At 35.5% G+C, this 9,923-nt stretch overlaps 2 protein-coding genes across 2 annotated transcripts in view; one reads left to right on the forward strand and one right to left on the reverse strand.

The window, feature by feature from the left end:
• Positions 1–1,192: 1,192 nt before the first annotated feature.
• LOC107709503 (mesoderm development candidate 1-like) lies at positions 1,193–4,461 on the reverse strand. Its single transcript, XM_016513995.1, has one exon. The coding sequence runs from the start codon at positions 3,003–3,005 to the stop codon at positions 1,941–1,943; it is 1,065 nt and encodes a 354-aa protein (XP_016369481.1). The 5' UTR covers positions 3,006–4,461; the 3' UTR covers positions 1,193–1,940.
• A 3,081-nt stretch (positions 4,462–7,542) lies between these two features.
• LOC107709495 (LDLR chaperone MESD-like) overlaps positions 7,543–9,923 on the forward strand; it is a 6,046-nt gene continuing 3,665 nt past the window's right edge. The window contains exon 1 of the mRNA XM_016513987.1: positions 7,543–7,722. Coding sequence (XP_016369473.1) covers positions 7,570–7,722 — 153 coding nt within the window. The 5' untranslated portion in view covers positions 7,543–7,569. The remainder of the gene's footprint in view (positions 7,723–9,923) is intronic.

Below are 9,923 nucleotides of genomic sequence, written 5' to 3' on the forward strand. Positions count from 1 at the left end.
TTTAAATTGGGTTAAAGTTTTAAATATTGTAAGACACTAACTGTATAAGTATTTTACTATTTCATAATTTTTTATAAATATTATACGTTATAAAATTATTGATGTACTATAATTCTTGATTTAGTTATATATATATATATATATATATATATATATATATATAAAAGTATGTATGTATACATCATGTGAATTTTGGATGAAAATGTGCATGATTGTTATGAAAATAATGCAAAAATTCACAATAGATAAAAATTTACAGTAGATAGGCAAAAGAAAAATATCAGAAACATATTTGTGTGGTGTATAATATAAATACTATATATGTAATAAAATTATATATAATTTACATATATAAAAATGTGTTTTGAATGACAGTAATGAGAATTTAGAATAAAAATGCGTGATTATGAAAATAATGCAAAAAAAATTTCAGTATTTACAATGTAGTTCATATATACACCATTATGTAGATATATATGCATACGAACAATATAAGAATAATTCTTTAAGAAAAAAGTTTTTTTTTTCTTTAGATTTTTGGGTATAATATGACACAGCATGTTCTTGACATGTTTAGTGAGATTTACCCTAACGTAGATTGTGGTATTTATAGTTAGGCTTTCAAAAAAGTAAAAGACAAGATTTTCCCATGAGTAATACCTGAGATATAAAGTACTTTAACATTGAAATCTGACAAAACGCTTAAAAGCAGTAGTGTGTCTTGCATTAATGGACTAATCAATGCTTTTCTCTAAGGAAATGTGTGGGATAAACTGCTACACACAAGATGTGCGGTGGCAGAGATAAACATTCCAGACTTCAAACACACAGATGAAGGTAGCAGGAGGCTTATCGGCGACTATGATAACAAATGGAACACATCAGGAACTAGTCAAAGAAGCTTCTGCGCAAAAAGCCCTTTAAAGGCACCAGGATTATTAGGTTTACCACCTGTATAGCTAAAAATGAAATTCTTTGACAAAATCAAATGCTTAACTAAATATGAGTTTCTTTCACAAAAGTGACTGAATCAACATGCTAGATTTCTAGTGCTACGATGCATCATTCATGATAAATCTAAAGATTAATTTGCTCTGAGCACATATTTTGATACAACTTTCTGCCTCTTTCGTAGATTTAAAATAATCAAGTATTTGAATCTTTTGACTGAGATGTCGCACAATAACAGTCATGAGAAACAACATTTTTAATTACTTGAAATAAATACTCCAGTACATGCATGATAAAAAATGAGGCGTGCGCAAAGGGAAAAAACACAGCACATTAAAATATAATTGCAAGTCTGGTAAATAGTGTAAAACCTATGGCACACACTCACAGCAGCTTTTACTCATTACAAATTCACACATGGAATACGAACATTATGATGCTGATGATTTCCACAAATCTCAATGACATCCATTCAGCTAAACACTGAGGTAAAGACTTTCTGTTCTGTTGTAACGACCACTTTTGGCCATATTATATTCTCAACCGACAGACATTTTGCAAAAGTTGTCAGTTTTAGTAAAAGCTACTTTTCCCCCAATCACGTCCAGTTTGAGAAAAACCTACAAATGTGAGCTTGAGTAAAGCCGACTGCCATGAAAAGTTAATTTAGATGTATAAACACTACATTTACTCATACTACACTCTCAAAAAGAAAGGTTCTTAATTGGCATTGATGGTTCCACGAAGAACCTTTAACATCCAGAACATGCAGAAAAGGTTCTTTAGGTTTTAAAAAAGTTCTTTACACTAAGAATATAATGATTCTTTTACGAACTATTCACTGCAAGGTTCTTTTTTGGAACCCAAAACGGTTCTTCAATGGAATCGCTGCGAAAACCCTTTATGGAACCTTTATTTTTAAGAGTGTATGTGGGGTGAAACCTGATTAGATTCTTTGGTACTTCAAAATAACGTGCCGGGGAGGAGTTTTAATTCACAGAATGAGAGTTAACTGGCGGTAAAGTTCTAGGAGAGGATCGTTCCCTTAGTGCCTGAGACAGGAGTGTGCATCCGTCCGAGACGGCGCATGCAGAGTTCCGCAGCCGCTCCCGGTAGACGGGCATCTGGGAGCTGCTCTCGGGATGTTGGGAAATATCCCTGAGGCCCTGGGTCAGGAGCACGCAGGCCGAAACCACGCTCATGGCGCCACCCAGAACGGCCGTCTGGACCCCTTTGCCCTCTGGGGTGATGGTGGCGACTTTGCCGAGGAACTGCGGCTCGGTGGCGAAACCCACCAAAGCGTGCACGGCCTGCACGAGCGGCCCACTGAAGAGGACGCAGCGGTTGCGGGTCAGTTCGCTGGGGCAGGACTTGAGCTCGCGCACGCACGCCAACAGAGCCGTGGCGCTCGTGCTCATGCACTTGACGCTGGCTTTGAACTGCTCCTTGGCGAACTTGTCCTTGGATTTATCACTGGCCAGAGAAGAGGCGTCCGTGAGCATGGTGAGGTTCTTCAGGATGTTCTGCGAGTTTTCCAGAAGGAGCTGCGGCGTCAGGTCGGCCAGAGCCGTCAGGCGGAGAACGTTGCACGTCTGCTCCACTTCGTGCCGACAGCGGGTGACTTTGTAGCGGTCAACCAGGCCAGAAACAGCAGCCTGCGAGCCCGGGATCTCCACGGCCGCCAGGTACGCGGCGTGCGCCGAATACTCTGTCAGCGAGACCACCAGGTCGCCCATCTCCACCAGTCGGTCCCCGACCTCCACGTACTTCCCCATGTTGAGCTGGCTCTGGATATCGTGAACGATAATCGACAGCTCCTTGGTTCGGGCGATCACCGTGTCGCGACATTTCTCGAACGTCTCTGCTACAGGCATGCCGTCGGTGTTCACCACCGGCCTGGTCTCGCTGGACAGCAGGAGCAGGTCCGCCACCAGCTGCATTTTGCTCTTGCATGTGTCACAGATGGAAGAAAGTCTTTTCCTTTGTTGCAAGCTGCTGCTAAGGACGTTGGTAGAAACCTCACTATCTAATTTTCCCGAGCCACTACTAGCCATAGTAGTGTGGTCGCGCTAATGTTCAAAATAAAGATCACAACATACGTTCTCTTGTGCGCAAATGTTATTTATGTCATTTTCTTCAGTAAAAAAAAGATTCCCACACCTTCTCAGGGAGAGTGAAACTGGCCAAAAAGTCAATAACGTCCTTCAGAAAAAGTCCACTCAGCTTGATTTCTCAAAATAATATGAAACTTCACTCAATGCACGAATAAGGGAAGTACTTTAGAAAAATATTTGGGTATTTTTAAAAATACAACGCGGGCAAACAGAGGCTGACGAGAGCTGTAATTAAATATCCCTTCAAATGAAAAACTCAGAGTTGCCCAATGATTAAATAATCCGATTTTAAGGTGTGCACAATGAGAAAAATTAAAATAAAACAGAATTCACAACTACCTCTGATAAGGTAGGCTACAGTCTGATCAGTTTCACAGGTTGTCGATGTTGCTCCAACAATGCAAAGAAACCAAAACTCTTTAAAAAGAAGAAGAAGAAAAAAGGCCACTGCAGTGCCATGTACAAGAAGATGCCCAGATGAAGGCAAAGTGCAGGTTGACTTCCAGAATCGCTACTTTAGCTGTGCGGAATCTGTCATTTCAGGTTTTCTTCGTGTCATGCACATTGCATGCATTTAAATACATGTGCTGCTGCGATGTGATGCTGCTGCTGATGATATATTGACCGTATTGCTGACCCGCCGACCGAAGCGGAGACGCGCGTGCGCCCCGCCGCCACTGCACCATCATCCCACGACTCCTCGAAAATTCATAAAAAGTTCCCGAACGACTTTCAGCCGTTTCTTTTTCGTACACGATCCAGGTTCTGCGGGCAAACTCGGTTCCTTATGCATATCTATTGTCCATACGCCCTCTCCAGCAGGAAAGCAACGGATGTCCAGTGGCAGATAATTTCGCTTTTGCTTGCCATTCTTTTAACGCTCGGCTGAAAGTTTTAACGCTGCTTCCGCGACGACAACGAACTCCGTTCGCTGTTGAAACTCTCGCGCGTCGGTTGTAGTCTCCCGCTACATCTTGCGTATCAGGAAGCGGCGGGAGGGTGTGGCTGGATAGCCTGTTAGCTTCCCTCAACCTGTGACACTTGTATACACTCCACAACCATTATTCCCGGTCAGCGAGACGAAATCCCTCCTTTGAAGTCGGCAGCCGCTCAAACGATACGCTTATTTTTCTGAGGTACCGTAACGTTAGCCGCGCCGCGCGGGGAGTCGCGTTCATTCCTCGCCAGTCATCGTTTCCCGAGGCCCCGATGTGAGACTCAACTACCGGTCTGAGGGCAAAAGTTACACCCAAAGAGAAATTCCAGAGAAGTTCCTTGTGTTTCCGCTTTTTGGTTGTTTAGCTGTTTTCTTGTTTCCGGTGTTTTTCCCCAGGTTTGCGCTTCCCTGTAAATCCAACAGGTACTCTCGCGTGTGGGTATTTACTACTTTCACAATGTTCGCATCCAGTGCAGCATAGAGCGAGTTATTTTTTAGTTTAACGGAAACGCCGGTGGCATTATTATTATTATATATTTTTTTTAAATTATTATTTATTTTAAACGTCGGTCTTCTGAACTGAAAAGTAATTTGTTTTTATTTTCTTGAATTAATTTAAAGTATGTATTTAAATATATAATATATATATATACATACACACACACACACACATACAAATACATTATATATAGTTTTGAAAAACAATTTTATTTGTCATACATTGTCATACAGGTTTAAACAATATTAAAAATTTTCATTATAACTGGATAAATAAAATAATAATAAAAAAAAAATAATAATAAAATAAAAAGTAATAATAATAATAAATGAATAAAAGATAACTCAATACCCTTCAAAAAAAAACAAAAAACAAATCAGAGCAATAACATACTTGTCTGTATACTTTCAATGTCAATCAATTCCACAAAGGAGTCACCATCTCGATTCTAGACTCTCCAAACAGTCATAGAACACTTTCCAAATAGATCAAAATACTTTTTTTTTTTTTTTTAAAAAGGTAAGGTTTTCTAAGGCAAGGCATGAGGTCATCCCCTTTATCCATTGAGACACGCCAGGACTTTCCCCTTTATCCATTGAGACATGCCAGGACTTTCTTCTTTTTTCCAAGACACGCAATTACACATTTAGCTTCCAGCAAACAGAGAATTAACAACAGTCTTTCATGTTTGGTGACTTTAAAATTCAGAGGGCAAACATGTAATATACACAACTTGGGATCAAGAGGGATTACTTTACCAATGATTTGACTTATAATATTTAATATTTTAACCCAGAAACAATTAACTTTAGTGCATTCCCACATACAGTGAAATAAAGTTCCCTTTTCCTGTTTACATTTGTAACACACACATTATATTTATATTGAATTTTACACACACACTCTCACACACACCACACACACACACACACACACACACACACACACACAAACACACACACAAAGTATAAGAATTATATAATAATATAAGAATTGGTAATTGTAATTAAATTAATATATTAGTAAATGAATAAAAATAAATACATTTTAGAGTTAAATAGTGGGAAATTTACAATATATTGCTACACTATATATTTCTTTATATAAATAAATATTAAATAAATTATTGTATAAATTAATTAGGACATAAAAGAAATATATTCAAGCCAAAAAGTATTTTTTATATTGTTTTGTGAAAAATATATGTATTTATTTATCTATTATTCACGTTTATTTATGAATGTGTTTACTTTTAATTTGTGTAAGTTTGGTCCTCAACAGGCAAATAACAAACCAAACCAAAATAATTGTGTTGTCAAAAATTTATTTGATTAGCTTTCACTCATCCTCTTTTGTATTGCACTGAAGTAATGCAAGTATACATATTTGTGGCGAGGGGTCTTCATAACGCGAATGGAAATAATAGTAAAAAAATAAAAATAAATCACCCTACCGCGCATATAAAAATACCAGACTGGCCTTAAAACAGCTAATTCATCTTGGAAAGGGAAATCGGATTCACCGCTGCAAGAGCTATGACGTAAATGCAGTAGAGTACTTTTCATTAGATAACAAGAGACGCTGGGAGTGCGAAGGAGCCAATCAGATTCAACAGGGTGGGGCTGCTGCACTGAAAACCCTCCTCTCTGGATATGGGAAGGGCTTTCAGGTCCATATATGATGACAAATCTAAGTATTGCATTATTAGGACTTACAAACATACTATGAAGACATTCGTATAATACACTTTGGCTTATCTTTAACCCTTGACATTACATTCAACAGCAGTGTATTGCTCTACTCCATCAGTTTTAACCAACAAATGTTCTAGATATTCAATGCAGATCCCTGATGTACTTTGTTTGGTCTGATTCCTCATTAAATTCCAACAGAATAAAGCTACTGGATCACACAAAGCATGTGTATGTAGTGTGTTAGACGTGAACTGGGGGCTGAGGCCGTGAATACTGCATGTCAGTTGTACAGCTGCACGGGGCACTGTGCCATTGGGTGGGGTGTCCTGAGAGGAAACAGTTCCGATTCTGTTGAATGAGCCTCACACTTCATATGCGTCCCATGAACAAGCACTGTAGAGACCCAGCCTGTGCAGAGCGGAAAAAACATCAAACAATTATATTTGGTTTCCTCTTAATGTGTTATCAAGAGAGTTTAGTTATAATGCATGCACTTTCACAAATATTGAACATGTATTATGCGTACATAATTAAAACAGAAAAAATACAATAAAAAAACAGCTACAAAAATAAATAAACAAAAAGTAACTCTAATATTTTATGAGATTTGTAAATTTGAGATTTTTAAACGTGCATTTATTTGAAATTTGATAAAACTAATAATAATAATAATAATAATAATAATACACACACACACGCACGCATATATATATATATATATATATATATATATGTAAATTATGTAAATTTGACTATATGTTATATTAGTATTCCATTCCACAGAACTTTCTTCAGAATAATCAGTCAAGCATAAAAGTCTTGTAATTAGGCTATTGTGCATGTCAGCATTCCCCCCCTAAATGTTAATTAATTGTAGATCATTTGAAACAGCTTTCAAAAATAGAGTTGTCATGTTAGTACATGTTGTTATTTTATTATGTAAGTGTATTGCACATCTACCAATTATACTGAGCTCAAGATATGCATTGAAACTAACCTATTTCAGAGATGCAAAAACTGAAACTGAACCAAAAACCACTAAAGCTTTTCAAATGTGGTGTTTATTTACCATGCACACTCAGTAACTTTCTTTATATTGTGTGTTTGGCCCCCCATACATATTTTCTTGCAAGGTAGGAAATAACCAAAAACATGCATTGCATCAGAAATTCTTCTTTTGCATTATTTTGCATTTGATGCGTCATGTTTATATTATTACACTTTGTGTTTATTTTCGTAATGATTTAATATGATTGTGCAACAAACTTAAAAACCTCCGAGCAGTAGAACACGTGATCACGTCGACACGCCCCCTTCCTTAACCCCGTGACCAGCGGAAAGATTTCAACCAATCAGCGAGCTCCAGGTTTAAAGATGGCGTCACCCGTCAGCTGCAGCACTGCATCAGTATTGTTTTTTCTCATATTATTCACATCGGTTCATTGTACAGACACTAAATCGAAGAAGAAGAAGGACATACGGGATTATAATGAGGCGGATATGGCCAGACTGCTGGAGGAGTGGGAGGTAATATGAACGGACTGAACAACACACTGCTGCAGTCACTCGGTCCGGTGTCTCTCACAATACAATACCATGGTAACCGCCGAAGTACTAAAGTAACTGCTGCAAAACCACAGCAAGCGAATATGGGATCTCGTTCAAACGAGTTTTCAGAATGAATTATGCCATTTGGTTTACTTTTTGATGCGTTTGCATGTTAATGTGAAGTCTACGCTTCATTTGTAGTAACAGTAGTGTCATAACTAGTATTTTGACGAAAACGGTTTATGGTAACATAAAGTGTATCTCACACTGTCACATTTTCTTATTGTTATTTTTAGTTCTTTATGTGCACATTAAGTTTTTCACAGTGTCAAATGTCTTATTCTTGTATTAAATTGCCTTATTTTGCATGTATATTGCATACGATAGATAGATAGATTATATACTGTTATATATCGATGATAGACAAATAGATAATTTATATATATATATATATAATAAGATAGATAGATAGATAGATAGATAGATAGATAGATAGATAGATAGATAGATAGATAGATAGATAGATAGATAGATAGATAGATAGATAGATAGATAGATAGATAGATAGATAGATAGATAGATAGATAGATAGATAGATAGATAGATAGATAGATAGATAGATAGATAGATAGATAGATAGATAGATAGATAGATAGATAGATAGATAGATAGATAGATAGATAGATAGATAGATAGATAGATAGATAGATAGATAGATAGATAGATAGATAGATAGATAGATAGATAGATAGATAGATAGATAGATAGATAGATAGATAGATAGATAGATAGATAGATAGATAGATAGATAGATAGATAGATAGATAGATAGATAGATAGATAGATAGATAGATAGATAGATAGATAGATAGATAGATAGATAGATAGATAGATAGATAGATAGATAGATAGATAGATAGATAGATAGATAGATAGATAGATAGATAGATAGATAGATAGATAGATAGATAGATAGATAGATAGATAGATAGATAGATAGATAGATAGATAGATAGATAGATAGATAGATAGATAGATAGATAGATAGATAGATAGATAGATAGATAGATAGATAGATAGATAGATAGATAGATAGATAGATAGATAGATAGATAGATAGATAGATAGATAGATAGATAGATAGATAGATAGATAGATAGATAGATAGATAGATAGATAGATAGATAGATAGATAGATAGATAGATAGATAGATAGATAGATAGATAGATAGATAGATAGATAGATAGATAGATAGATAGATAGATAGATAGATAGATAGATAGATAGATAGATAGATAGATAGATAGATAGATAGATAGATAGATAGATAGATAGATAGATAGATAGATAGATAGATAGATAGATAGATAGATAGATAGATAGATAGATAGATAGATAGATAGATAGATAGATAGATAGATAGATAGATAGATAGATAGATAGATAGATAGATAGATAGATAGATAGATAGATAGATAGATAGATAGATAGATAGATAGATAGATAGATAGATAGATAGATAGATAGATAGATAGATAGATAGATAGATAGATAGATAGATAGATAGATAGATAGATAGATAGATAGATAGATAGATAGATAGATAGATAGATAGATAGATAGATAGATAGATAGATAGATAGATAGATAGATAGATAGATAGATAGATAGATAGATAGATAGATAGATAGATAGATAGATAGATAGATAGATAGATAGATAGATAGATAGATAGATAGATAGATAGATAGATAGATAGATAGATAGATAGATAGATAGATAGATAGATAGATAGATAGATAGATAGATAGATAGATAGATAGATAGATAGATAGATAGATAGATTATATACTGTTATATATCGATGATAGACAAATAGATAATTTATATATATATATATATAATAAGATAGATAGATAGATATAGACAGACAGACAGGCAGGTGATAGACAGACAGGTAGATAGATAGATAGATAGATAGATAGATAGATTGACTGATGGATAGATAGATAGATAGATAGATAGATAGATAATTAGATAGATAGATTATATACTGTTATATATCGATGATAGACAAATAGATAATTTATATATATATAATAAGATAGATAGATGGGTATATATAGACAGACAGACAGACAGTTGATAGACAGGTAGATAGAGAGATAGACTGAGTGAG

This window comes from Sinocyclocheilus rhinocerous, unplaced genomic scaffold, assembly GCF_001515625.1.
Source record: "Sinocyclocheilus rhinocerous isolate Xijiao unplaced genomic scaffold, SAMN03320098_v1.1 scaffold1467, whole genome shotgun sequence".
NCBI lineage: Eukaryota > Metazoa > Chordata > Actinopteri > Cypriniformes > Cyprinidae > Sinocyclocheilus > Sinocyclocheilus rhinocerous.

Bases quoted from the DNA above. Each gene is read 5' to 3' on its own strand.
- LOC107709503 (XM_016513995.1), bottom strand. From the start codon at position 3,005: ATGGCTAGTAGTGGCTCGGGAAAATTAGATAGTGAGGTTTCTACCAAC.